Source organism: Leopardus geoffroyi, chromosome C1 (assembly GCF_018350155.1).
Source record: "Leopardus geoffroyi isolate Oge1 chromosome C1, O.geoffroyi_Oge1_pat1.0, whole genome shotgun sequence".
Classification (NCBI taxonomy): Eukaryota; Metazoa; Chordata; class Mammalia; order Carnivora; family Felidae; genus Leopardus; species Leopardus geoffroyi.
In genome coordinates, this window is record NC_059328.1 from 79,978,240 (window position 1) to 80,006,223 (window position 27,984).

The 27,984-nt window shown below is 48.4% G+C and overlaps 1 protein-coding gene and 1 long non-coding RNA gene across 4 annotated transcripts in view; one reads left to right on the forward strand and one right to left on the reverse strand.

The window, feature by feature from the left end:
* ABCA4 (ATP binding cassette subfamily A member 4) overlaps window positions 1-27,062 on the reverse strand; it is a 132,124-nt gene extending 105,062 nt beyond the window's left edge. For 2 of the 3 annotated variants that reach the window (XM_045478342.1, XM_045478341.1), the window contains exons 1-6: window positions 26,877-27,062; window positions 18,170-18,263; window positions 16,993-17,134; window positions 14,945-15,084; window positions 9,212-9,339; window positions 4,514-4,711 (exon numbers count right to left, since the gene is read on the reverse strand). In XM_045478342.1, coding sequence (XP_045334298.1) covers window positions 4,514-4,711; window positions 9,212-9,339; window positions 14,945-15,084; window positions 16,993-17,134; window positions 18,170-18,263; window positions 26,877-26,942 — 768 coding nt within the window. In that variant the 5' untranslated portion in view covers window positions 26,943-27,062. Of the gene's footprint in view, window positions 1-125; window positions 360-4,513; window positions 4,712-9,211; window positions 9,340-14,944; window positions 15,085-16,992; window positions 17,135-18,169; window positions 18,264-26,876 lie in introns of those variants that run through there. The other variant, XM_045478343.1, reaches the window with a different exon arrangement.
* LOC123598262 lies at window positions 4,260-5,188 on the forward strand. Its single transcript, XR_006712469.1, has 2 exons — window positions 4,260-4,488; window positions 4,975-5,188. It is a non-coding gene; the product is annotated as an uncharacterized LOC123598262 (long non-coding RNA).
* Window positions 27,063-27,984: the final 922 nt, after the last annotated feature.

Consider the following 27,984-nt stretch of genomic DNA (forward strand, 5'->3'; position numbering starts at 1 on the left):
GTGCAGCAGAGTCAGAGAGAAAACAGGAAGGACCTTAGAGGGAGGAGAAGGAGGAGGAGGGGCATGCAAGCCTTGGGCCAAATCTGATGGGAAACGTCCCAACCCCTCACCCGAAACTGACATACCATTTTTACGAGGTGTGCAACGTTTCAGGTAGCGTTGGCGCGCACGCTACTTGATACAGATACCGTGGGCCCAGGCCTGAGCTGCTGGTTTTCCAGCTAGGGGCATCAAGCCCGAAAAGACCGCAGGTGAAGGCAAGCTCTTTCAAGCTATCTCCGCCCAGCTGAAACCAGGAGGGCCTAAATCTCCTCAGAGAAAAATCCCGCCACCTGACAGTCCACCCAGGTCCCTGGGCGTGCGGCGCGCGTGCGCGTGCCTTCCTGTGCGCACGCTCCGGCAGGCACGTGCGCTGGGTGTGCGTGACTGTATGTATAGGGACGGGCCGGGTGGGAGTCAGGCCGCGGATACCGTGTTGGGATTATTTGAGGATGAGAACACTGGCTTCTGATCTCCAAGGGGCCGAGGGAAAACACAGCTGGCCCCAGTTGGTGCTAACGGCCAAACCCTCCTCCCGGATTCCCTCAGCTGAACCTCCGGGTCTGGAGGTTGCACGCCCACCCACCAACGCAAGCCCCTGCACCTTACACCACGGGGGCGGGGATTGTCACACCGGCTTGCTGACAGTGCCCCTCTTTCTTTGTTAATGAGCACTAACTTGGCATTTAATAAAACCTTATTTGCACACTGGCGGACACGTATGAGAAACAGCCCAGGAGAACAGAAGGTGCAGCATTCCCCCGTGCTGCAGCTAAACGTGGCTGCCCGCCAACCAGCTGCAACAACAGCCTAGTCCCGGAGGGGCCCCCACCCTTGGCCTCGGAGCAGCCCCTGCTTCCCTGATGGCCGTCTCAGAGGGTCTGAGGGTCTTCCCTGAGCCTTTCTCTGCTGCCTCAGGGTTGTTTTTCTGAAAACACTGAGAGGATAGGTACAGGAGCAGTAAAAGCAAAACTCTGGTGTTCATGCCTGCAATCTCTTTTGGGTTTCCTTATTAGTTATTATTATTTTTTAATGTTTAGCCACTCTATCCATTTTTCAAATGAAGAAGCACATTTCAAGGGCACCAGACAGGGTGTTTGTCTTCTTTGCTTGCACTCCATGTGTCCTGTCTTGGTCTCGTCTTTCCCCACAGAGAGGAGCAGGAGCAAGAAGAATGCTGGTAGGGGGTCGTCTTGGGGACCCACTTCCTGCTGAGTTTTTTTTCCTCCAGGGGGTCTCTGGGGCTATGAGCTGTCTTTGTTAAAAGAATGGCAGGGAGGATGGGGTCCACAGCACCCTGGTCTTATGGGTGATCAAATGAAAGTGCTTTGAAGCCTTAGTGGCATTTGGGATATATTATTATGCTTCATCTACAGAAACTGAGACTGTAAATCAAACTCCTATGTTCTAGGTCAGTGATTCTCAACCTGGGAATCAAACTCCTATGTTCTAGGTCAGTGATTCTCAACCCAGCTGGATATTGAAATGATCTGGGAAGCTTTTAAAAACACTAAGGCCCACTGAGAGTGGGAGCCAGGCATTGGTAATTTTTAAAAGTTCCCCAGGTGGTTCAATGTGCAGCCAGGCTGGGAACCACTGCTACAGTGACCAAATGTTGTCAGTGTTGGTTTTCCTAACACCGTTTTGCTTATCTCAGGCTGAGAGCTCAGTGAGGGTGGGAGGGCTCATGGCTCATGGCTCAAGGCTCACGGCTGGAGACTTGGCCTCAGCACAGTGCCTAGCCCCTTGAAGGCACCCGGTCAGCTTTGAGTGCATGAACACATGTACAGAGGTTGTGAGCAACCACGCAGGACAGGTCTCAGGTCAGTGAGGACGACCAGCCAGAGTTCTCCTCTGGTTTCTGAACTCTAGCACTTACAGAAGGAAAGACTTTCTGGTCGTTCTGAAGCCAGTGACCTGAGTTTGGTTCCAGTCCCTAATGGAAAGTTTTGCCTAGGTCCCCCTTTATCCTGCTACAAGCTGTTTTCCCAGTATTGGTGGTCATGCCCTAAAGGTACATTTGCCTATTCCAGAAGCCAAGGTACTTCAAAAAGAGATGCATAACCCTGTCTTTTTTCTAGTGACCAGAGGATTGCACGATCCTGGGTGCCCAGGGCCCTTTAACACCTCTGCAAACACAGGTACTAGTCCCTAGCTGTGCTGGTGTTCAGCTGTCCAGAATAAGGGATCTTTATCACCTTACTCCCTCTTCTGATTCTAAAAGCAAACCAAGGAATGAGTCTAAAATTGACTTCCTTTGGAATTTTGGACAGAGAAGTTTGAACCACATGCCTTTAATTCTCCCCACAGCATGGGGAGCCAAGAGAGCTTTCTGGGGTCCTGGGCTCTCAGTGGTGATGGCATCCATAAGTACCGACCCCTCTTACCACTCTGGAGACCCACCCAATGAGATAAGCTGGGAACATTGTAGAGTAACATTCTAAGGGAGAGTCACACTTCGAAAGGAATGAAGTATAAACTCTGCCAGAAATGGAGGGGTCTTGTTTTATTTTGTTTTATTTTTAAAAGCTTTCAGCTTGCTTTTTAAGACAAGCTGAGAGTGGATTTTCTCAGACTTGAGAGAGCAACCATAAAGAGGCAAAACGCAAATTCCTCAACGAAGTTCTCATGATTGACGTATTCCTACAACACAGTTTCAGAAATTAAAATGCAGGCACAAGAGGGGCACCTGGGTGGCTCAGTCCGTTAAGTGTCTGACTTTGGCTCAGGTCATGATCTCACCGTTCATGAGTTCAAGTCCCACATCAGGCTCTGTGCTGATGGCTCAGAGCCTGGAGCTTGCTTCAGATTCTGTGTCTCCCTCTCTCTCTGCCCCTCCCCTGCTCATGCTCTGTCTCTCTCTATCTCTCAAAAATAAGCAAAAATTGAAAAAAAAATTTTTTAAATGCAGGCACAAGAAAAAACACAATTGGATCCTAGAAACATTTATATATATGAGCTATATATATAGTTATTATACATAACTATATATAATTATTAAGTTATATTAAGTTATATATATAACTATATATAATTATATGTATAACTGTATATAGTTATTATATTATTATATATGTCATCTTCTCTGAAGGATTCTAATTTTGAGTGTTTCTTAAAGCATGGCCTACAATGATGTCCACTGGAATCCCTTAAGGTAACAGGGCAGGTTCTGGGCCCAGCCCATATCTCCTGCATCAGTCTCTGGGGATGGCAATTTGGAACTTGCATCTTTTACCAGCTGCCCTGATGATTTTCATACACTCTGAAGTGTGAGAACTGCTGCTCTTCACCTCCTTTTTATAATTCCCTCTCATCCTCCTAGCAAAAGAGGAGGTATTATCAAGTCCCAAGAAGTGTGTCTGGGATGCAGTTCTAGAACACAGGTTTGAGCTAATTGAGGGCTTTCCAAATTTCTGAGACTATGAAGTTTTCTGTTACTCTTTTCTACCCAGAAAAGGCAACCTTTGTGGTCAAGAGCAGACCCAGAGTGTGAAGCTCTCATTTGTTGAAATTTATTAAATGCTTTACATTTATTTTTCCATGTCTCCCTTCTTAACATTCTATACAGTATTATATTTGTTTTGTTTTGTTTTTTAATTTTTTTTTTCAACATTTATTTTTTTTTGGGACGAGAGAGACAGAGCATGAACGGGGGAGGGGCAGAGAGAGAGGGAGACACAGAATCGGAAACAGGCTCCAGGCTCTGAGCCATCAGCCCAGAGCCCGACGCGGGGCTCGAACTCACGGACCGCGAGATCGTGACCTGGCTGAAGTCGGACGCTTAACCGACTGCGCCACCCAGGCACCCCTATATTTGTTTTATACATGAGTAATGGGGCCAGTAAAGGTCAGCTATCTTATGAAATGGTAGGGCAGGGAGTCAAACCAGGCCTTCTTTCCACCACTGCTAGAGGTGGTAGAGAGGATTTGTCCCACATTTGGAGTGGACTCAGACCTGCCCCATAACTAAGGGTGAACCTAGCCACGTAACTACATAACCACATAACTTTTTAAAAATTTTTTTATTAAATATAATTTATTGTCAGATTGGTTTCCATACAACACCCAGTGCTCATCCCAACAGGTGCCCTCCTCAATGCCCATCACCCACTTTCCCCTCTCCCCCACCCCCCATCAACCCTCAGCTTGTTCTCAGTATCTAGGAGTCTCTTATGGTTTGCCTCCCTCCCTCTCTGTAACTCTTCCCCCACCCACCCATCCCCCATGGTTCTCTCATAACCACAAAACTAATGGTGAACCCAACAGTGACTCCTGGGTGCCAGGACAACTGCTCTAGATATATTATCAGTCAAGATTCCTTAGGTCTTTGGAGCCTGGAGTTTCCTTAAGAACTGTGAACGCCAGGCTCAAGCCCTCCTGACTGTCAATCTGTGAGTCCCTGATGACCTGCGACAGGCTCCACTGCACCCAGGAATTACCTTCCACGAGGTAAGCCGCTAAATGCCTCCCTTACCACACGGAAGAGCTTGAAGAAGTCCACGTTGGCATACAGAGTGTCTTCCACCCACTGGAGGGTGCCCTGGGAGAGGGAGCACATGGCATCACGCACTGTCTGTGCCCCACGGCGCTGGCTAAAGATTAAGAAGCGCTCCAGGAGGGCCTCGCTGCAGGCGATGTCCTTCAGTGTCAGGTCTGGGACTCCATGAGCAAACTACAGGCAAGAGAAGCAAAATTGGAAACTTCCCTATAGGAAAATACTAGCCACCCCAACGGTGTCCATGTCCTAACAGACAGAACCTGTATATACATTGTGTTGTAGGGCAAGGGGAATTAGAATTGCAGGTGGAATTAAGGCTTGCTGATTAGCTGACTTTAAGACCAGGAGATTATTTTGGATTATCTGGGTGGACCCAATGGAATCACAAGGGTTTTTTGCTTTGTTTTGTTTTGCTTTTGTTTTTGTTTTAAACCTAGTGGAAGAAGGAGGTAGAAGACACAATGTCAAAATAATGTGATATGAGAAAGACTTGACTAGCCACTGATGGGGAGGCCACCAGCCAAGGAATGTTGGAAACTGGAAATGGATTTCCCTCTAGATTCCCCAGTAAGAAATGAAGCCGTGCCAACACCTTGACTTTCAGACTTCTGACCTGTAGAACAAGAACATAATAAATTTGTGTTGTCTTAAGCCACTAAGTTTGTGGTGGTTTGTTACAGCAGCCACAGGAAACTATACGCTCCCAAGCCTCATTTTATCAGAGAGCCACTTAAAATGTGAGAGATCTGTTCTTAGCATGATGCTAAGGTACCATCAGGATCTACTCCCCTGAAGCTGAGGAGTGGGAGTGGCTAGGATGCATTCGGAGTGATGGCAAGAGACCAACCCCGTCTCTCCTTTCTCAATAGATTTAGCAAATAAAAATACTGGATGCCCAGTTAAATTTAGATTTCAGATAAACCATGAGCACCTTTTAGTATGAGTATGTTCCAAATAGAGTCCAAATGGGACATACTTATGCTAAAAAAATCATTTGTTTATCTGAAATTCAAACTAACTTGGATATCCTGTGTTTGATCTGGTGACCCTAACTGCTGGATAGTCCACAGCCTACAGCTCCTGTGGAGCTCATGGGCAGTGACTCTTGGACCCTGAATCACAGTCCCCATGATGGCCTCAGAGACCAAGGAGACCTCAACCCTGCCCAGGGAGCCTTGGCCACCTAGGATACTAACTGGCCTCCTGGAGTCTTGGACTCCTGACACCTAGGTATTGTGAACAGGTTCCTGAGCTTCCCTGGTCTCTGTAGTCTCCTCAAACCTTCAGATTACACAGTTCTCAGGGCAGGAGAGCAGGGCAGGTTTAGGCTCTACTGCTTACATCCCTCCACCCCACCCCATCACCCGCTAAATGAGGCACAGGTCATGGCTGACATTGGGTTGATGTGGACTCCATCAAACTCAGGGGACTGTAACTGGGTGCATGTTTCAACAGAGACTTTCTGTTTTGCCCACACTCTGCTTCTTATCCCCAGGCAAAATCCCACCCCCAACCCTAATCCCAGCATCTAAAACATTCTGAGGTGGAGGGAATCAATGAGCTCACTTTGCCCAAACCTCTAATATTCTAGGGGAAAAAAGCGATGGAGGAGGGGTTAGGTGACTTGAGAAAATTACACAGCAGGCTAGTGGGAAAGCTGGGATACCACAGAGGTTCCAGCTCATTCTTTCATTCAGTGACTCATCCATTCAATGCCCTTTCACTGGGTCCCTTTCTACAGGGACTAAAACAGTTACTGGGGATACAGAAAATAAGGTGAGTTTTCTGCTCTCCAAGGAGTTTATCGGTTAGCTGGAAATGCAGGCATTTAAAGAGCAGGTAAGTGCTAAAGTGAATGCAGTGAAACCAGAGCACAGAAGAGGGAAGTGTTAAGAATAGCCAGGATTTACTGAGCGTTTACTGTGTGCCAGGCACTGTTCTAAGTGCTTTACATATATTAATTTTTTGACCCCCATAACAGTCAAATATGGTAGGCACTTTTACTGTCTCCATTTTACAAATGAGGACACAGAGGCACAGAGTGGTTATTTAACTTGCCTGAGGTCACATAGTTAACTGTGCCACCATGCTGAGATTTGAACAGAGAGCTTGTGCTTTATCACTACCTCTTTGCTCCTTGTTGAGTAGGGAAGAGGGAGGGGGCAAGACAAAGAAAGGAGGGATTATGAATGATTTCATTGGGGAGGCAACACTTGAGCTGGACCTTGAAGCAGGTCCAGGAGTTTACAGAGCTAGGTGTGGGAGCAGGGTGAGGGACAAGCCAGACAACTATTCCACTCTCATCGTCTAACAATTTCCTAGATGGAGGGAGACCTGCTCGGATGCCAGGCAGAGAGGACGAGGAGGGGCATCCAGTCCTGATGGTGAAGAACAAAATCCCATGTTTGCTGAGAATGACCGATCAGAGAGCTGTAAGCCACACACGGTTTTTTTAAATTTAAAGTAATCACGGGGCACCTGGTGGCTCAGTCAGTTAAGCCTCTGATTTTTGGCTCAGGTCATGATCTCACGGTTCATGAGTTCGAATCCCACGTCGGGCTCTGTGCTGACAGTTCAGAGCCTGGAACCTGCTTCGGATTCTATGTCTCCCTCTCTCTCTGCCCCTCCCCTCGCTTTCACTCTGTCCCTCTCTCTCACTCTCCCAAAAATAACATTGATAAAATAATAATAATGAGTTTAAAGTAATCGACATTAAATCACATTTAAAATTCAGTTCCTCAGCTGCACTAGCCCTGTCTTGAGTGCTACCAGCCGCATCCGGCTAGTGGCTACCATATTGGACAGCACAGAGAGAGAACACTGCTGCCATAGGGGAAAGCTCTAGTGCACGGTGCTGGGAAGGAGTTGCACAGCTGGATGGAGACTGAGTTAGAGATCAGGAGGCAGGTGTAGCCTGCAACCAGGCTGAGAAGCAGGGAGGGCATGGGGGGGCCCAGAGAGAGCTGGGACAACAGGATTGGCCCAGAGAGAGATGGGACAACAGCATTGGCATCTGCAAGCAGCAGGAGTTTGGGGTTCCTGACTCAAGCTCTCACGTTTGCTGATCAGGGAAGGACCAGCTAATCAGAGCAAGCAGCCTAAATAATAGCCAGTGACTCTGGCCCCTTCTCCCCACGTGAGAGGCTCAGCTCTGATGCCAGCAGCACAGCAACTAGAGATCCAAATGTCACGCCAGTGAGGAACTGGAAAGAAATTTCCCCTGAATTCCTGCCCTTATCTCCATCTCCCTTTTATTACCAACTGGAAGTCATCACAGGCATTTCCAGGACTTAAGTTTTATGAGCTAAGAGAAAGCAAAGGGGAGAATGAGCCATCAATGCTGCAGCCACCACCCCCTCAGGTGGGGGTGGGAGGGAGAGCAGAGCAGGGCCACCAGGCCTGACTTCAAGGGCCAAGGCCTGGGTGCTGTGGGCACTGAGTCCCAAGGGCCTGATGGACCACCTCAAGGCTAACCCTCTGTTCCCCTCAGGTAGTTTCAGGGAAAACCTCAGGGTTTGAGAAGCCAGAAAAGCAGGTATGGGCTTCTTTACTGCTGTGCAGGGAACCAGCTTGAAAACCCCTTTCCACAGAGCCAGCCCTACCCAGGCGGGTGGGATCCCCCTCCCTCCTCTGGGCTCAGACTTTATCTCAGGACTGACACCGGCTCTGAAATTCTCTGTTTATGTCTCAGTCTTCCCTGGGGTCTGGAGGAGGTGCAGACCTGGCCAGGAAAGGCAGGAGGGGCGTCTGCACTATGGGGCCACTGCTTATCTTACATTCTCACCGTGTTCATCACGCCAGGAACCCACAGGCCCAGGAGGCTGGGCAGGAGCCTGTGAGGCCCAGACTTTCACAGATGAGAAAGTCTTGTGTTAGTGGTGAACACACTGTGAATGCCTATAGGAGATTATGAAGGTGCATGAAATAGATTCTGGGGGGATTAGGTCAGAATGTGCAATGCGGATTGCCTGGCACTGAGAAGAAAACATGCAGGAAATCAGAGGTCTGCCACCCGGGCAGGTTAGCTCAGCACACTCAGACACCGCATGCGTGGCCTGTTTTCACACCGAACTCTCCTCTTCCAGTTATTTCCATGGCTGCCTTCTGTTCAGGCAGGTCTACTCAGATACCACCTCGGCAGAAAGGCTCTCCCTGACTGTCTCATTTCAGTAGGCCCCCACCCCATGCCTCCCAGCTCCTCCCTAACTCCCAACTCTGTCACGTTTTCTTCCCAGCACTTATCTTAACCTGGAAGCACTTATTTGATTATTACTTGTTGTTCCACTGGAATGTAAGCTCCCAGAGGCAGGGGCTTGCCTGTATTGTTCACACTGTAGTCTGGTACCTAAAATGTCCCTAAGTATTTGATGAATACATGAAGAAACCCCAGTTTCCTCAAATATAAGAGGAGTCTGAGCTATGTGATCTCTAAGGTTCTTTCCAGCTATAAAAATCTGAGCTGTTTGAAGTGTTTCCAGGATTTGGCCTGCTTCAGAATCCTATGATGGGAAGGCCCATTATCTCAAATGACCCCCAGGTATTTTTCTGAATATTTGGAACAAAGCATGGATTCTGAATGTGAAAGCAAGAAGGAAAAATAATGCAAGGTCTCCCCTGTTTTTCTCAGGCTCAGGGCTCACCTTTCCACTCCAGGGACCAGTGACATCCACCCACCTGCTCAGGACGAACTTGGGAGTTGACCAGAAGGTAGACGACTGAGTCAGACAGGCCAATATTTTTCATGAGAAATAGCGTCAGTGTTTCTTCATCTTTTAGGACATCCCGAATTCGTATCCCTCTTCCTGCATATGAATGAAAGAACAGGGTGACAAATGGGGAAGGAGTCAAAAAAGGAAAAACATGTAGAACTGATTGGAAACATTTCTAATTGGCTCTCAGCAGAAGACTCTGTTCTTGGGTTCCCTCGGAACCCTCCCTTGGAGGTCAGGGCTTCTGCCAGTAGGCTGTCACCAACACAGTCACAGCATTTACTGCTGACGCAGCCTGGCAAAACTTAGTGAGAAGGCACAGAAGGTGGAAAATGTTAGCTCAGGGCAGGGGAGGGGTCATCAGATGCCTGGTGGAATTGGTCTGTAACAGTGACTCTCAACCGGATGGGGGTGAGGAGCTAAAGTGGGGCAATTTTGTCGCCCCTGGAAATATTTGGCAACGTCTGGAGACATTTTTGTCTGGGGAGGTGCTATTGGGTAAAGGCCAGGGATGCTGGTCACATTCCACAGTAGACAGGATAACTTCCCTCCTCACTACAAACTGAGGAACCATCTGGTCCAAAATGTCATTAGTGTTAAGGTTGAAAAAAACCTAATCTAGGGTCAGAGGACATACATGCTGTGTCCACACTGTGTTGTCACAGGGTAGAGGACCCTTCCTGGCATTTCTGCCATCTCAGCTAAGGCTCTCAGCTCAGGGTGTTGACATGGGCAAGGAGAGGTGGGGCTGTATGAGGCAAGAAAAACTTCAAGTGGGAAAGAGGAGATGGCCGATAGCCTGAACTTGTAATTTCATGCTCTGATCGACCCCAGTCACATTCTCTCTGACTTCACTCAAAACATACTAGAAGCAGAAATTAAAAACAAATTTTTTTTAATGTTTATTTATTTTTGAGAGAGAGAGACAGCGTGAGCAGTGGAGGGGCAGAGAGAGGGAGACACAGAATCAGAAGTTGGCTCCAGGGGGCGCTTGGGTGGCTCGGTGGGCTAAGCCACCACTTCAGCTCAGGTCGTGATCTCACGGTTCGTGAGTTCAAGCCCCGCATCAGGCTCTGTGCTGACAGATTTGGATTCTGTGTCTCCCTCTCTCTCTGCCCCTTCCCCGCTCACTCTCTGTCTCTCGATCCTTCAAAACTAAATAAACATTAAAAAAAATTGTATAAAAAAAAAAAAAGAAGCTGGCTCCAGGCTCTGAGCTGTCAGCACAGAGCCCAACATGGGGCTTGAACTCACAAACTACGAGATTATGACCTGAGGGTGGGTCAACCCCAAGGGCCTGCCCGTGCAACTGGGCAGACGCTTAACCAACCGAGTTACCCAGGCTCTCCAGAAGCAGAAATGTTTTATCAGGAGGCATAAAGGACTCCTAACAGTTAAGGTGACCCTGCAGCAAGTGATTGAACCCTTGCGTCTCTACTTGCCACAACTCACAGGGTTATTGTGAGGGTGACTCGGGGTAAGGACTGTGAAGTGGCTAACTCCCAGGCCTGAAAACAGCGAACCCTGGATAAGTGCTTGTTCTGAATGTGTTGTTAATATTCTGACACCTCCCGGGGGATTCACACCCAGGGTACCCACCTCCACTGCCTGCTTCCAGGGCCAACACTTCAAGCAGGCCACTGCCACAGTTCGTGAGGCCCTGGCCACCAAAGAAGGCTATAGGCCCAGATATTTATGAAATCATTTCAACATCAAGGGAAAGCATCTGTGTTACGTGAAAATGCCTCTGTCTATATCCCAGCTCCCCTGGGAGCCTGGTTGACAACTTATCTCTTAGTGCTTCTTTAACTAACTTTAATTATCAAATGCCCCTGCTCCTTCCTGGTCCTAACACCACAGTACCCCATCCTCTCCCACCCCCCCACATTGTCTCCTCACCAGGCGACCTAGAGGCCTGCCCCACTGAGTGCTTGACAGCCTTCACTTCCGTTTTTCAGGTCGGTCCTCTCCCTGCGGGGCTCGTCCAGATTGAGGTTGCTGCTGATTGCCTCTTAAAAGAGGGTGGGACAACGCCACGGGCCTGCCCATGCAACTGGGTCAGGGGCACCCGGCCCCGAGACTCCCCTCCACAGCAGCCTCTCAGACATTGTGCCACCAGGGAGTCCAGTCTCCCCACCTTCCCCATAGGGAAAGCCCAAAGGCTTCAGGGGAACTGGAATACAAGAGGGAACCCTTCCGGGAGCAGGAGGGGTCTGAAAGGTGCTGCTCTATTTTATTCTTGCCTTCCCCTTTCCCTGCTAACGTGAGTCATGTCGTCTTCCAAACTCTGCTTCCTTTCTTCCTTCCCCTGAACGCCACCTCAGTTGTTCTTTCTCCCAATCACTTCTTCACCTATAGCATTATGTCATAGACTGGCTTCAGTGACACCCCAACACACACACACACACACACACACACACACACACACACACACACACACACACATATCTTTGGAGAGTAGAGGACTATAGACCCTGCTTTCATGATACCCCTCGTCATACCTAGCACTAGCAGTGCTGGGCACACAGCTGTAAGCCCTTGAAGTCACCTCTCTCTGACACCCAGCATGAGAGCCTGACATGGAATTAGGGCCTCGATAAATGCCTGTGGAGTGACAGGAGGCACCCAATAAATACCTATTGTCGGGACCAGATTAGGGACCCCATCTGACTGTTGATTAATTCGTTATTCTTTAACTCACCTGAACTTACATACAAATATCTTGCTTGGAGAGGGTAGCCATTCCCCCCCACCCCAGGTGACTGAGTTGCTGTGGCCCCAGGGAGAAGGGGCAGGAGTGTGCTGGTTCTACACACCTGCAGAGGGGTGGGGGCCACCCTGTAGGGAGAGTGTGGGGCCCAAAATGTAAGAGGTGGCTGATACCAGACAGAAGCTCTACCAGACTCCTGAGGGAGAAATGTGAACTGGGGGCCTGAGGAAAGAAAAATAAATTTTGTTTAAAATGTGGTTCTTCTTGTTCTCTTCCCTGGGAAGAGGCTGGGGGAGGGGGATGCTGAGGCCCATGGAGCTGAGGGGAGCTGAGGGTTGGGGTGGGAGAGAAGCAAGGAGAATGTGTAGGGCTCATGGGAAGAAGGTGTTTGAAGATGATTGAGAGACCACAGAGCTTGCTTGGGGGTGAGAGGGGAGGGGGCTTCATGTCTGGTGTTTTACCATTAATCCTCCCCTGCTGAGAATGCTGCACTACAGGTTTGCTAGGAAAAGAAAAGGCCGCCTGGGTCAACCATCGGCATACTTTCCCAGGTGACTGGGAACTGACAGGCAAAAGCACATACCAATGACAGCCGCCCACCTTGCTCTCAAAGGCTTTACCCTCCAATGGAGCTTTGGGTTGAGGACAAATGTTCACAGTGAGCAAAGTCCCCGAGTGACCCTAGAATGGACCCTAAAGTAGTCTGCCATGCTGATGGTGGACCCCAGTCCCTGGCCTAGAATACCTTCAGAGACTTTGGGGATGGTCCCCTCTAATGGCCACCAAGGTCAGGGGTTCCGCGAAATCTTTGCTTCCAGCCCCCAAATTCCTTTGGGCAGCCTTGGCTGACCCTGTCTCCCCAGACCTCCAAAACTGCTCTCAATTAGAGAATTTCCCTCACAGCCTGGAGGCCTGCAGAAGGAAGCACCTGTATGCCAACTCAAAAGTAGGCCCATGTTGGGGTTAGCAAGTAGTGACTTTGGTTCTCATATACACACTGTAAAGACCACAGAGAAATTGTGGTTTGAAATGACTTCCTTTACATTTCCTCCCAGCTGGACTCCATCTGACAATCAGATACCGAAATGAAATGTCTGCCTCCTTCCAGATCCCACTGGATGAATGGGGTGGACAATCACTCCAGCGGTTGGACAGCCCATGTTCTCATCTGCTTCTTTAATCCTGGGCAAAAGTGTTCTCTGGTTGCTGCCTCTCCCCCTTTTTTTCTTACCATTAAAATGTTGATTTTACTCACACCTTACTTAGCTTGAGCTAAGTAAACTCTTCTATCCAGAGCAGCAAAGAAGGTAGTGTTTATAATCTGGTTTGTAGAAAGTTACTGCACAAAGAACATGTGTCACTATTTTTGAAAGAATTAAAATGTAATGAAGTAATCTTAACATGCATCTGAACATGCCCCTGTCCTTCATTGCTCCAATAGGCAGAGGAAGGAGAAGGTGGCCCAGTAGGAATTCTCCTAAAAGAACTTTCCCCTCCTGACTGTCCTGAGCTCTGGAAGCCCGCCTGCTTCCCTCCACCGCCCTCCCCAGGGTATGGTCACTGTTCTCTCAGTCCTGGGAGCCCTTGGGGTGACCACCCACTCTGACCTGTGTGTCGAGCTGCATGGGTGAGGAGCCCCAGAGGGCTGATGTGTGCCATTCTCCCGCTCGTCTTGTTTGGAACCCTGAGCAGGAGCTGTTTTATCTAGCCCCTCCTATCCCCTTGGTAGACCCCGTGCTCATCCCTGTCATCCTCTAAGGTCATCCTGAGAGTCACTGCCCCCCATCCCTATCCCAGGAACATAGGATGATCCAGCATCTCCAAACCTCTTCCTTCCCAGCCTCTGAGCCACATCCCTTAACAGTTCCCGCACTGGCAGCCTTTTCTCTGCCTGCAGGACTGTCAAGACTGGATTTCTGTCAAGGCTTGCTCCCTCCCTGATGCTCATTTGCTCTCCTGGGGGCAGGTGGGAAGGGGGATAGGGTTCCAGCTGGTGCCCAGGCCTCTGCCATATCCAGCTCTCACTATTTCTGAGCCCAGGTGGCTCTCCTACCCTGATGCCCGGCTCCTCTATTCGCCCGCACAAACTCAGTGACCCAATGGCCTGGCCTCTCTTTCCCTCAACCTCCCCATCGCCTACCTTCACCTCTGCTCTACTTCAGCCACCGTGGCCACCCCCAGGGGCTCGTTCTCATTGCTCCTGCCTGCTGTGGAAATCCTGAATCCACATAGCTCACTCTTTGAAGTCACCAAGCCTTCCATCCTGCTCAGTTCCCCAGTCCTTAAACAGGATCATAGAACTTCAGGAGACCTCTATTCCTTTGTACCCCCATTTCCTCCCAGCCATTTCAGCACTTCTGGCATCCCATCATCCATCCTTATACAGCCTGGACCCAGTGCATGTCTTCCAGTCACTGCCCTCAACCGCTTGCCTCCTGGACTTTCTGCAGCACCTCCCTGTATCCCCCCAGGCCTGTATCACCCACCTATGCACCTGCTCTGCCTCAGGGTCTGGGATGCTGAATACCCCTGGAAGAAATGGAATGATCGTATATATTTATGCCACAATACACATATGCACTCTGACTTCCCTGGCCCCTTACTTGACATTGCTTCCACACATCTTTGGCTAGCTTGCTCTCTAGTGCTCTATGGAAACAGTTCCACACCTTTCCTTTTACCTCTTTCTTCCTGCTTCCACACCTAATCTAGCTCCATACTTCCCAGAGTACAACCTCTCTCGGCATTTTCCTTTCTGTCTCTAGACTTACCTGGAATGAGAACTTTCCTGCCCTCTTCAATTTCCTAACTTCGAAGCTGATGGAAAGAGGAGTCCTCCCCAAGGGGAACTTCATGCCACCTCTATATCCATTCCTTCCTGCCTCCTCTAGTACCTTTTCCCATCAAATCTCCCTGCTCTTTCCTGTGCCTTCTGTCTCTCTGATGGATGAGGCAAGTGATGGTTGAGAACACGCAAGAGCAGCACACCTGCAACTCTCTCAGGGTGAGTCCGGAGGGTGTCCATGAGTTGGGAAAAAGTTTGAAGTTCTTTCCAAACATGGCCAAGGTGCTGGCTCTCTGGTGCATCCATAAGGAGTTCTTGAAAATCTCGAAACACTCTTGCCAAGCTGTAAGAAAGACAAAGCTTCATCAGGAAAGATATAGTTGTCACTTTCATAATAATAATAACACTTCTTGCTGTTCTTTAAGATACCACATGTTTGACCCAGCTACTACATTATGTATCCTTATCATACTGTGAAGGCCAAAGGAGAAAAGGACATTTGAACTTTGTTGTACGTATAGGCTAATAGACAGAGCTGGTGAGCAATTTGTTTTGTTTTCTAGTTTTGGCAGGGCTGGGTCACCTCTCAACCCCATGCTCTGTGTGTCTTCTGTCCAGAGAAGCCTTAAGCAGGATGACATTAGAAGATATTACTGGAAGTTCTTTCCAACCATTGCCACTTCTCTGACACCTGCCCTTCCAGCCATTCATAGGCAGGGACAGCCATGCTAAATCTCCAATTCCTCCCTGCATGTGTACATGCACACACACAAACACACACACACACACACACACACACACACACACACACACACACCCTCTCCCATGGCTAACTGGACAAGCAAAATGAAGCTGAACCAATCAGCTATGTTCCCAGGAATTTGAATGGTAGTCAAGGATGCTCTTATGATTGGCTAGGGCAAGGTGCTCTGAACTAGACAACCAGAGCCAGCCTGGGCTTTGAGAAGCAGGGACATTGGTCCACGGAGAGAGGTGAATGTAGTAGATGCCCAGAGAGGGCCAGAGGGCTGAACCCTGTAGGCCCAGACAGAAGAGAGCTGGTCCCCAGCCGTCCAGTTCTTGCCCTGAGGCCTGCTTGGCTTCCCTTGACTTTGCAAGAAGGTCTAGTGTCCAAATCATATATTTGTCTCTAGAGCTTCAACTTGCTTGAATGGGTTTCTGTGCCTTGCAAGCAAAAGAACCTTGAATAAGTCAATATTTCACCTGCAACAAGTGTGTGAAATGTGAAACCTAAATTTCCTGGTTCAAATGCCAAGTACAGCTGGAGTCTGAAGCCCTTCTTCCCCAACTCCCTCAGGTTATAGACACCTCTAGTGCCAGTCCACCAAAGCTCTGTCTAGCCTCCACTGAGGCATCTCCAAAACTCTCCTGATCCCACCATATAATCCCATGGGATCTTTATGGATGGGTGGGTGTTTCCTCTCACGTACCTCAGGGAGACTCAAGCTGAAGTTGTAGATTGCAAGTTAAAATCTCCAGGTGGTGTTTGCAACCACGTGAGCCCAACTAAAATGTCACCTCCCTGACATTCTTAGGAAAACAGATGTTCCCTCTTCTATCTTCCTATATTCCAGGGATTAGCGAACAGATACATATTATAGGCTAACAGGCCATAAGTCTCTGTTGCAACTACTCTACTCTGCCATTGTAGGGCAAAAACAGCCATCGTTTGTTCCCAATGGGGAAGGCTACCTCTGAGCATTGGGCTGACTTGCCAAGTGCTCCTTTTCTTGAGTCAAAATACAGGTTTGTCCTAGAGGAATTATATCCGGAGCTCCTCTAAGGAAAAGAACTGGAGTAACCAAATATCCTTTTCCATCTGACCTGTGTTGTTATACAAGTATAGTGAAGCCCACTTCCCAACAACCCCTTGTTGGTGTCCTTCAGATGTAAGTTGAAGATCAGCTCAGTGGGTAAAGGACAACCCTGTGAGCATTCCTGAGCCTCTGTCCATAGGACATGCTAACATTATGTTCTCCCACCTCCTGCTCTGAAAGGGAATTCCAAAGGCAGATTCTCTTTCTATGTGATTTGACTTGAAATTAGACCCCAGATGAGAGGTCATTAGCCTGGAGTCCACGACTCCCCCCAAATCATATGCACAATGTAATATTTTATGTGTGTGTCCATTTTGGGGGCATAGGGGTTTTCATCTGTTTCTCAGAAGGGTTGTTAGCTCCTCAGGTTAAGAACCAGTGCTCTCAAGATTCGGGGGAATCTCAACACTTACATGGAGTCGTTATAGTTTGACACAATTCCAGGAGATTCTCCCGGGGTGGGACTTTGAAAACAAGGATTGTTCACATTGCAGAACATCCCCTGAAGCCACGGCAACATTCCTGCTGAGGGCATCGCCTTGTTGGGAAAATGGCCTTGAGGACAGGAAATGAAGACAAGGAGTTAGTCTTGGGAATCACACGGGATGCTGGTTCTAGTTGCTGGGGCCTCTGCAGGAAGGATCCTGGCCCCTCTGGTGTTTTCCTTCATTCATCAACATTTAAGAAGCAGGAGCCTCTAATAGATGTCAGGCCCTATGCTGAGTACCAGAGACAGGCTCTCTCCTCTCAAGCTCCCAGTGTAGTGGGGAGACAGACAAATGTTCTAATAGAGGTATGGAGGGAAGTGTGGAGGGGAACAGAGGAGGGATGGTGGAGGGATGTTAGCTCGAGATGGCTCCACAGTGTTGCTGACACTTTAGGAGGAAAGGAGGTTCATCTATTCCTTATGTTCTTATGAGCACCTACCCCAAGCATGCAAGAAGGTTGCAGGTTATGGGCTCCTTGGGGTGTAAGCAAGAGTTTGATGAACAGGAAACTGACCCAGAACTTGAGGCTTAAAACTCATGAACAATACAGTAAAAAACAAGAATAGAGGACTGAGAAGCTTTGTATTACTCCTGAGGTCTGCACGTCAGCTGCTCAGAGGGAGAAGATGTCATCCTGGCTGGAAACCATGACATAGTATAAAAGAGGCACTCACAGGCTCATTCCATGTCCCAAGGTACCTCTGGGATCCAAGAAATAATATATGACTACATGTGGCTGTACAGCATCCCTTCTCATTTTTCTCTAGCACTGTATATAACATATCCCTAGACTGGTCTCCAAAATAAACTCATTTATAATCCGCTTTTAAAACCAGTAAGAGTTTAGGTATAGGGAAAAAAAGAAAAGAACCGGCAGAAACAAAAACTAATTTCACAATTCTTCAGTAACTACATACAAGTATTTGCAAAGATGTAGGATTAAAATATTAGTTTGTATGATGCTAATGAATCTCTGTTTTTTGCACTGTAGGCATGAAATGATAAATAGATCCAATCTGGCACCCTTAGCCCCCAAGGCTTTCCTAAACGAAAGGATTGGACCTCCAGGCTGGCCAGGGCTACCCCCCTCCATTATGCTTACATTCATGTTGGCTGTAGAGTGGGTTGACATTCCTTAACCAGATCAAGAGCAGAAATAAAGATAAAGGCCATACAAGTTCCACCACAAAGCGAATCTGGAAAAACAAAACAAAAAGAAGGAAGAGTGATGCTAAGACATTACTGGAAACACACCCAGATAAGACACACAAATCAGCACCTATCTGTGCAATAGGGTTTGGTTGTGGTCTATTTCCTAAAGGACTTCCTCCTTTTGTCGCCTCTCCCTCATTACCTCTATCCTGACATATTAGACCAATAAGACTTTTTGTCCGTTTGGGTTCTGCTCTGCCTCTATTTTAGGAAACTGCATTAACAGAGATTTTCAGCAAGGACCAAGATGGGTGCTTCAGTACTTTTCAGATGTCACTGTGCATGTGAATACAGACTCTGTTCTGTAGAGGCCTACCGGGATCTCACATGTCTAACAAGCTCCCAGGTAATGATAATGCTTCGGGTAGCAAAGATTTCATTACAACCTCTCATTCTGCAGATGAGGCCCAGAGAGGGCAGGTGACCTGTGTAGTGTCAGAATAGCAGTGACAACATCTGAACCAGAATCCAGCCTCCTGTCTCCAGAACCAGTGCTCTTTCTGCATCTCTCCACTGCCCTGCCTTCTTCTAGTGCACACTAGACCTCGTGTGTATCGCCAACAAATGACCTTGCAATGAGGTCACTGAATGAATGAGCAAATGACTCCGAAGTACTGTGATCCATAGCAAGGTCAATAAAAATCTGTGTTTACTGACATCTTTCCTTCCACAATTTCTTGTTGCTTAAAGGAAGAAAGCAGGGCATACTATTGTGAGTTTTTACAATTCTGGCTGCTGCTAACAACACATGGTTGAAAGCCATTACTAAAATATAGGTTCAATTAGAGTTTAAGGACTTGACTCCAAGGGAAGAAGCAATTGGTTGTTTCAGCCATATTCTGTGGCATTGCACAGTCATATTCTGTTGCAGGTGTGGGATTGTGGGAGGGAAGAAGAGGAGGGGGCATGTGAATTGGGGAAATGGAATAGCAATTCTACCCAACCCCCACTCCAGAGACCTTAGGAAGGAAACTCCTAAGATCTGGAGGAGAACTTTTGCTGATGGCTAAGAATAGAGACTTAAATATATATAGATCAGCTAGGGGTCATTTGCATGGTCTTTGACCCTTTGTCATTCCTTTCTTCTTCTTTTTTTTAAGTTTATTTATTTTGAGAGAGAGAATGAGAGAGCAAGAAAGACCAAGGGAGGGGCAGAGAGAGAGAGAGAGAGAGAGAGAGAGAGAGAGTCCCAAGCACGTTCCACACTGGCAGCGTGTGGAGCCCAACTCAGGGCTCAAACTCATAAACCATGACATCATGACCTGAGCTGAAACCAAGAATTGGACACTTAACCAACTGAGCCACCCAGGTGCCCTGACCATTTGCCGTTCCTTTCACAGAAATGTACATAAGTGCTCAGCAAAGTGATAGACACCACAGCAGGTACTCAGTGAATATTTGTTCCTTTCCTGCTAGTAAAGTATGCTGGCTATGGAACTATTGCAAATTGTAACATAAATCAGTGCAAGGGAAAGGATAATGCATTGAAGAAAAAACAAAACATGCATAGGGCAGGTGGTTGCAGTTGGAACTTATTTTTTTAAGTTTATTTTGAGAGAGAGAGTGCACTTGGGTGTGCATGGGCCCACAAATGGTGGGGGGCAGAGAGAGAGGGAGAGGGAGAATCCCAAGCAGGTTCTGTGGTTTGTGCAGAGCCCAGAGCCTGACTTGGAGTTCTGTCTCATGAACCCTGAGATCATGACCTGAACCGAAATCAAGAGTCAGATGCTCAACCAATTGAGCCACCCAGGTGCCTCAAGGTTATAACTTTTACTAAATGTTTTATTCAAAATATGTCTAGGGAAGATATGTTAGAGGAAACACACTAAAATATTATTATATATGATATAAATTTTCCTTAAGACACTCACTTTTCAGGGCTTCCCGTACACATTTTTCTATAAGATGGCAAAGCATCGAAAGTGGCCAATTCCCATCCAGTGTTACAAAGACTGACCCCATTGGATAACCATTGGAATGTTGGCAGTTCCCCTAGGGCAAGCAAACCAAAGGAAGAGGGGATTGAGCCTCTTCCCCAGGGACCCTATCTCACTGTTAACACCCTCCCCAGCACAGCTGTTCCCACAGCACCCTGCACTCCCCTTATCACTCATTGTAAATCAGAGTCCTTACTCCTTCATGGAAATGGAACCCTCACTGGTTACAAGCTTCCTAAGGGCAGGGGCCGTGTCTATCCTTGTCACTACTTTGATTCCACACCCGACACAGGGCCAGCTTCATAATAGGTGCCCCATAAGTATGGAATGAACGAACCTTTGCTGAGACTGGTCTAGGAGGTTCCTGGAGGAGGTGGAGGTGACACAGAGGCTCAAGTCACCAACAGTTTGCAGATTTAACAAACTGCACCCCCCGAGGCATGTTCTGTACACTGGCTCCATGCCTTCTATCCTAGGTCCTTCTGTCAATGAGTAAGATCGGGAAGCAAGTCTGGCAAGATAACCATGTGAGTGACAAGTACAAGCGATGAAACCGGAAGTTGTTCCTGGTGTCTTCACCAAGGAAGCATGACAACTAGCCCAGATTCCACACATCAGACTCTTCCCCTTAAGACAATTGCTTGCAACCTTGGCTTTCTTCCAAGTCAGTCAGCTTCCTTCCACGTAGCAATGTCTATCCGGAGTAGTCTGGTATGTGAGACATTTGGGAATGGGAAGATCTGGGATAAGAATCACTTTGGGGCTTGTTTCATCACTGAATCTCAGTTTTCTCATCTGTGAAATGAGACCGTTTCGTCCTTCAGCATACACTAAGAGTTGAGAGTGTCAGTACTGAGGTTTTTATCCAGCTCTGCTCCCTATTAGCTGTATGACTTTGGGTAACCCATTCAATCTCTCCATGTCTCAGGACTTCATCTGTAAAATGGGGGCTGATACCAGGACCTCCCCCCCCCCCCCCCCCCCCCCCCCCCGCCCAGAGTGGATGAGAGGAGGAAGTGAATGTGAAACACCTAGAGCAGAATCGGGTACAAGGTAACATTCAATAGACACATATCATTTATTATTGACCCTCACTTTCACAGAGATCACAGGGACGCTGTAGGTCACAGCACATTGTAAAGGCTAAAGAGCAAAGAGATCTCATTTACTTTTTACCTGTGAGGTCTTAGGTCTGCCCTCCACTCACATTCAGGTTCCCTCTCTTTCTCCCTTTCTGGATTCAGAACTGTTCATTTGCTGGTTTGGAAACATGGGCTTCTTGAGTTACTGACCACCCACTGTCCCCTGCTCCATCTCTTAGAGGGGCTTGCACCAGGGGAGGGATGGGCCAGCCTGGCCTACCCGTCCGTGGATAAAATTCCCGAACCCAAGCTAGCACACACACACATCCCTTCCAGTGTTTGTCACACACGTTCTCTCCTCTCCTCACTCACTCCTTCTTGTATTTTTGAAGTATCTGGTCTTTGCAGGACATTGTGATTTGAAGTCCCCCATCCCCCCACCCCCACCCCAAGTGGGAGACCAGATCAGAATTCTCCTTTTCCTCCTTCATTTTTTGCCTGGCCTAGGACTAGTGTGGCTCTGCAGGTGTTCCTCTCCACCGTATCTCTGAGTTAGGGCTGCTGTTGTCTGCCCCCCACCCCCTCTTGACCACCTTCTTTCAAGGCAGGTCCCAGGTGGCTGCCAGCTGGAATCAGGTGGGGAGCTCAGGCTGTGCCCCACATCAATTACACCGGACATCAGGTTGGTTTTTGTTTGTTTGTTTTTAACACTTCTCAGGTAATTCCGATTGTGCAGCTGGGTCTGAGAACCACCAGCACAGGTAATGCTTGGTAAATGAAAAACGTCTGTTGAGAGGTCAGTGCTATTGCTCTAACTCTGCGACGTTTGTCTTGGAGGGGCCGCATTTCACACTCCCTCCTGCACAAAGACCACTGGCAATTCTTTTCCAGACGGGCAGGTCCTCACAACAAACTCTCCCCATGGTCCCCGCCCCAGTCATGCTCAGCATCCCCACCCCAAAGCGGCATCCTTGTCCTTGATGCTCAACTGTGCGCAGGCATACCCCAGGGAGAAATTCCACAGCGTAATTAAAAACATGTTTTGAAGGCGGCTCTGACTCCCCCCACCCTTTCCCTTTAAACATGTCTGTAACTTTAATTAAGCCCAGCCAAGGCTCAGAAGGGGCCGGTGGAAATTTTTTTTTTTCCCTAACTGGTATTTCCTTGTTCTCTCTCTCTTTCTCTCCTTTTTTTTTTTTTTCTTCCCCTCCCCCTCTCTTTATAGCTCAGTCTACATGGGGGAGGAGGGGTTGCAAGGAAGGGCAGAATTGTGCTTGTTGTTTTAAATCTCCGCCAGCTAGATTTCCTTCCCTCCTAGTCTGTTTCCAATTTAAAGGTGGGTAGCCAAGGCTTGAAATGAACTGCTTGATTCTCCCTTCTGCACAAACAACCCAGCCAGGATTCTTAGCCTGGATGAATCCACCCTGGGACCTGGGCAGGCTTGCAGCGGGCTGCCCACCCTCCCTGCACCTGCCAGGTTCTCCTTGCCTATTGCTGGGCCTGGAACCAAAGGCCACAGGCCTAGCAGGTGCCCAGGTCATAATAACCCCCCTACTCTCATGAGTCCTCAGGCCTCTCCAAACATCCTGCTCTGACATGGAAGCTGGGACAAGGGGAGGACACCAAGGAGGCCTTGCACCGGGAGCTCTCAGGGGCAGGAGACACACCCAGTGATCTTTATAAACCTGGCATAGTGCCTGGCCCGTAGCAGATACGGGCGGGTGTTTATTTGTCCGGAGCAGTGGGAGAGCTCTCGTCATTGGAAGTGCATGTTCTAGGGCCAGCCTTGAGAAGTCTTCTCTCACGCTCTCCAAACCCCATTTCTCTACTGAGCGCCCAGAGCTCATCCTCACCTCCCACCCCACGCTTCCTTCTACTCCACTGTTGCGTGCACTATTCTGTCGGTAATTTTGTGCAGGTGTGAGCTCCCACCGGGCTCCAAATTCCATGAGAGCAGGGGCTGTGTCTGACTCACTGGGCTGTGCTGGATGTATAGGGTGATCATACAGCCCAGTTTGCCAGGTTAAGTGTTAGTTTCCATTTATTGCCCTCGTGCCATTGCTCCTAGTACCTCCTTTCACTTTCAGAACTGCCCCAGTTTGGATAATAAATTAGATGGCCACCCTATCTTTGTGGTCTCCATGACCACAGTGTGGGGTCACAGCCATATCTGCCTGTCCTGAAGTCCCAGGACCAGTCCTACCCGTCACTAACCTCTGAAGCCTCATTGACCTCATCAGTACCTGTGGAGACACCAGTGGTATCTCTCCCATGGAGCTGTGGTGACACTACAGTGCCAGGCACTTGGTAATACTTGATACATGTTAACGGAGGAAGAAAATTTTTAAAAAGGGGTGGGAGGAATGCCCGGATCTTAAGATTTTCATCTTCTTCCGTCAGGGGTTGGGAGAAGAGGAATGGGGACATTTGATATCTGTTTTGCTGTTGCTCACAATAGTAAACACCCAAAGACCACGGACGTTTGACCAAGTAAAAACCTGGGAGCTGAGTTGCGGGCTAGGTGTGTTGTACTTTCCTTACAGTCACTATTTGTAGAGGCAAAAGCTTCCAGAAGAACCAAAAGCTTAGGGAAGGAGCCACAGACCCCTGTCAGGGCTGCAGGGGGCTGTGGAAGATGCCCCCATCTTCCTCAGACATCCTGGAAATTCCAGGAATATGGTAGCAGTGGGGAAGTTGGCTGGAGGCATACCAGGCAGAGATCTCAAATTCCAGGCCATGGAGATGACACCAAATGAATGTTAGCCCAGACTGGGTCTAGTCTTAGGAGATTCCCCCAGCCAAGGTTCTCAGCCCAGCTGGTCCTATCTCACCACAGAGAGGCTGGCCAGGTGTTCCTCTGCGGAGAACACCATGAGAAAGACAGAGTCCCCGAACAGGGGACACCCACCAACATCAGGGAAAGGGAGCGGAGGTTGTGAGGGACTCTGAGCCAAATCCCGTCTTTAAAAATAGGGTCGTTCTCTGTAATAGGAACATGCCTGACACAGAAATAGAATTATTTCAGCAGGTAAAGTCCTCAAGCATATTGTCTGAAGGCCACAAAGAGCACATTGTGAGTAGAATTAAGTGATATTCTTAATTTCTTCAGGAAACGAGATAAAGAAAACAGTTGCTGATTGGGTTTTCCTTGGCATTTCACAGATGGTGAACATCTTGTGGACAAAGACCATGCTTGTCTTGTTTGCCATTGTGTACCCAGCACCTGGCACAGTGCCTACTGATTAATAAGTACTGGTTGATTCAAGGAACACATTAATAAATAAATGGATTTAATAGTGAATCTTGTTTGGGGCACCTGGGTGGCTCAGTCAGTTAAGCGTCCGACTCTCCATTTCAGCTCAGGTCATGATCTCATGTTTCATGTGTTCAAGCTCTGCATCAGGCTCTGCACTGGCAGTGAGGAGCCTGCTTGTGATTCTTTGTCTCCCTCTCTCTCTCTGCCCCTCCCTCACTAGTGTGCACTCTCTCTCAAAAAATAAATAAACTTAAAAAAATAGTGAGTCTTGGGGCACCTGGGTGGTTCAGCCGGTTAAACATCCAACTTTGGCTCAGGTCATGATCTCGAGGTTCATGAGTTCAAGCCCCACGTCAGGCTCTGTGCTGACAGCTCAGAGCCTGGAGCCTGCTTCAGATTCTATGTCTCCCTCTCTCTCTGCCCCTCCCCTGTTCACGGTCTGTCTCTCAATAATAAATAAAGGTTAAAAAAATTAAAAAAAAATAGTGAATCTTGCTTAACTTTTGTCTATTTTCATTCTGGAAGGGAAGTTCTTGGAAGCCAGGGACTGAGTCTCTGATTACTGTTAGCACTTGGCTCCTGAGGGCAACAACTGACTTCAACACTTTGGAAAATCAGAGTTGCTTTGACAGAGGAAAGCAGCCTGAGGAGAGTGGTGTTTCCCAAATATGAGGGGATCCTAACTTGGCTTCCCTCTGCAGCCTCCCTAAGTCCTATCCAAGCCACACACGGCAGAAAGGACCGACCACCTGTGCACATGGTTGGACTGTCTCCTTTGCTGCTTGCTCCCTTTGGGCTAGTTATTAAGCTATTGTCCCTCTGCTCCAAACCCACCCACCAGCCGGGGTTCCTCTGGGCAGGGGACCCCAGGAGCAGCCTCATTGTGCCCCTTCCTCACAGGTCTGAGTTACAGCTCCGCCAGCATCTTCTCAGTGTTTCCAAGTGCTACCAATTCCATGTCCTTCCTTTGGTTCCCTCAGCCCTGGGGGTGGGAGCTGTGTCCTGCAATTGCTGCCTCTATGATACCTTGCTCTCTTCCACCCACGTGGGTAGCAGCTTTGTACTTAGCTAACACCTTTTTACATTCCAGATTTTCTCTGACTGAACCCTGACCGAGACAATCACAGGTCTTCAGATGTTCTACCAGATGGCCCCCTTCTTCCCTAACATTTTTTCCAACACCCAGGAAAACCCTGTCCTGCCTGCATATACCCATCTCAAATCGAGGCTTAGAACAAATCCATTCTCTTCTTCCTCCCCGTCCTCCTTCCAAAGTCTCCCTGCCTTGCCTGCCTCCAGTCTGTCTAATCTCAGCTCTATCCACCCCTGGGTCCTTCCTTCTTCCTTCCTCCTCCAGCATCTTTAGTCATTTGACGTTTCCAAGACTGCAAGGCTATAGCAAAGTGCATATTTCTTTATAGTTACCTATTTACTTCACCCCTTTCCAGAAAAAAAATTAGAAGCCAGTTGGCATTTGCATGTATACCCTTGGGGTCCTCTGATCCCCTGTGGCTCTTGCCTACACTTCTCAGGGGATATCTGGCCTGTCCTACCTTTTATTGCTCTTGGTCTCAAAACACCCTTCAGGTTTCCCCAGCCAGACTGGAAGTGAGTCCAGGGTATAATCTGTGTCTTTTTCTTTTACATCACTGGTCCAGCCCAGCCCTGTATCAGCCCCTTTCACTGAAAGGGCTCAGTGAAAATCCGGGCTGGGTGATAAGCAGTTGTATCTCATTGAATCTAAGACACCATCAATTGTAAGGCGCAATGTTACTTCTTGCACACTAAGAAACAAATGTGTCCAGTTAAGGTGCCGGTTGACCATATGCTGCACCCAATGTCAGAAATGTGAAAGTGTGAAAAGCCAGTGTAACTCATAGAATCAATGAAATACAGTATCATTGGTCTGGAAAGCTCTTGGAGTGTTGTTTTCCTTTGAGCCTGTTCTTCAGGGCTTAGGATCTTCCCACACAGCAGAGTATGGATGCTCAAAGGGCTTGTGGACTGGAATGGCAGGTTTCAACACCAGGGGGTGGGGGAAGGGATGGGCAGGCCTCGGATTCACATGCAGGGAGGGCAAAAGAAGACTACAATTAGCCGTGCTGGGCTGCAGGAGGAAAGGGCCCATCTCTGGACAAAGAAACATGTCTTCCTATGAAGGACGCTTGTCAGAGAGGTTCACAGAGCAGCCAGCTGTTACTTCCGTGCCAAATGGCAAGGAGCCCACCGACCTCTCACCTTCCCCACCCCACCACCACCTCACCCTCTCCACCGTTTCTTTGCTCTCCACCTCACTTTGAGACCACAGACTGCCCTTCTTACCTTTTGCCTTTTCCTCAGGGTCCAGTTCTTCCAGAGCAAAAGCTGGATCTGTCTCACAAAGCCCATGGTGGTGGCCACACGAACAGGAGATCACTCCAAGCCCTCAGTTTATGGAGGGACAGCAACAGACATACAACACTGCTCAGAGCACCTCTGTCTCGGGCCACTGTGTCCTTCTCTGGGTGATTAGAGGCTAGTTTCCCCCTTCAAAGCATAATCCCTTTTAATTCACGTAAGCCCTTTGTTGAGGAAAGCAGGCTGCCACTCTGTTGCCCCCATCTTAGGAAGGGAAGAGACACCTAAAGATAGGAATGGCTGGGCACTGAGCAAAAGGAGGTGGGGGACTTCAAGGGAAGCATAAACACATCACAAAAATATAGAGGCTATGAGAAATTATATCCGTGCTGGGGGACTAGATTCATTTTGTACCCCAGGCAACGGCGCCCAGGCCAAGAGCTGAGTTTGGGCTGAAATCTCACTTGTTTGTGCTGACTGAGCCTTGGGCCCTGGTAGAGGGCTACATTCAGGGAAAAGGAGTGTCTTTTTCTTTTTACGAAGGGGCCTTCAGCTCACCAGAGAGGTGAGCCATATGGGTCGGCAGAGCCCAGAGGCTGTGTACCCCATGGCTGGAGAAATTCGATCTGCAGCAAAAGGGAATGAAGGGATCGCATAGAGAGGCAAGGCGGAGGGCATGAGTCCCAGCTGTGTCCCTGTTTCCAGTTGTCCTTGGGACACAGCTGCTCCCTAGCTTCTCTTTCAGGCTATTTAGCTGTAAGACACCCCAATCCCTCCAGTAAAATCCCCTTTTGCCTAAATTAGCTCATTTGGCTCCTATCAACTGCAGCCAGAAAGGTTCCTGCCTATTTATTTATTGTGAGTTACCTTAATCAACAAGGGGATCTGACCTGGACAGACTGACAATGGGTCAAAGAATTTATCCGCAGCCCATTGGAATGTATCTGAATACAATTCCTGGGTAGGCACATGATTGCAACAGCAACGCAAATAGAAAACTCAATAGAGTTGCAGTCGTTTAAAAGAAAAGAACTAGACTTCATGAGTATCTTTTAAGGAAGCCAAAGAACTCCAAAATAATCAATATTGTCAG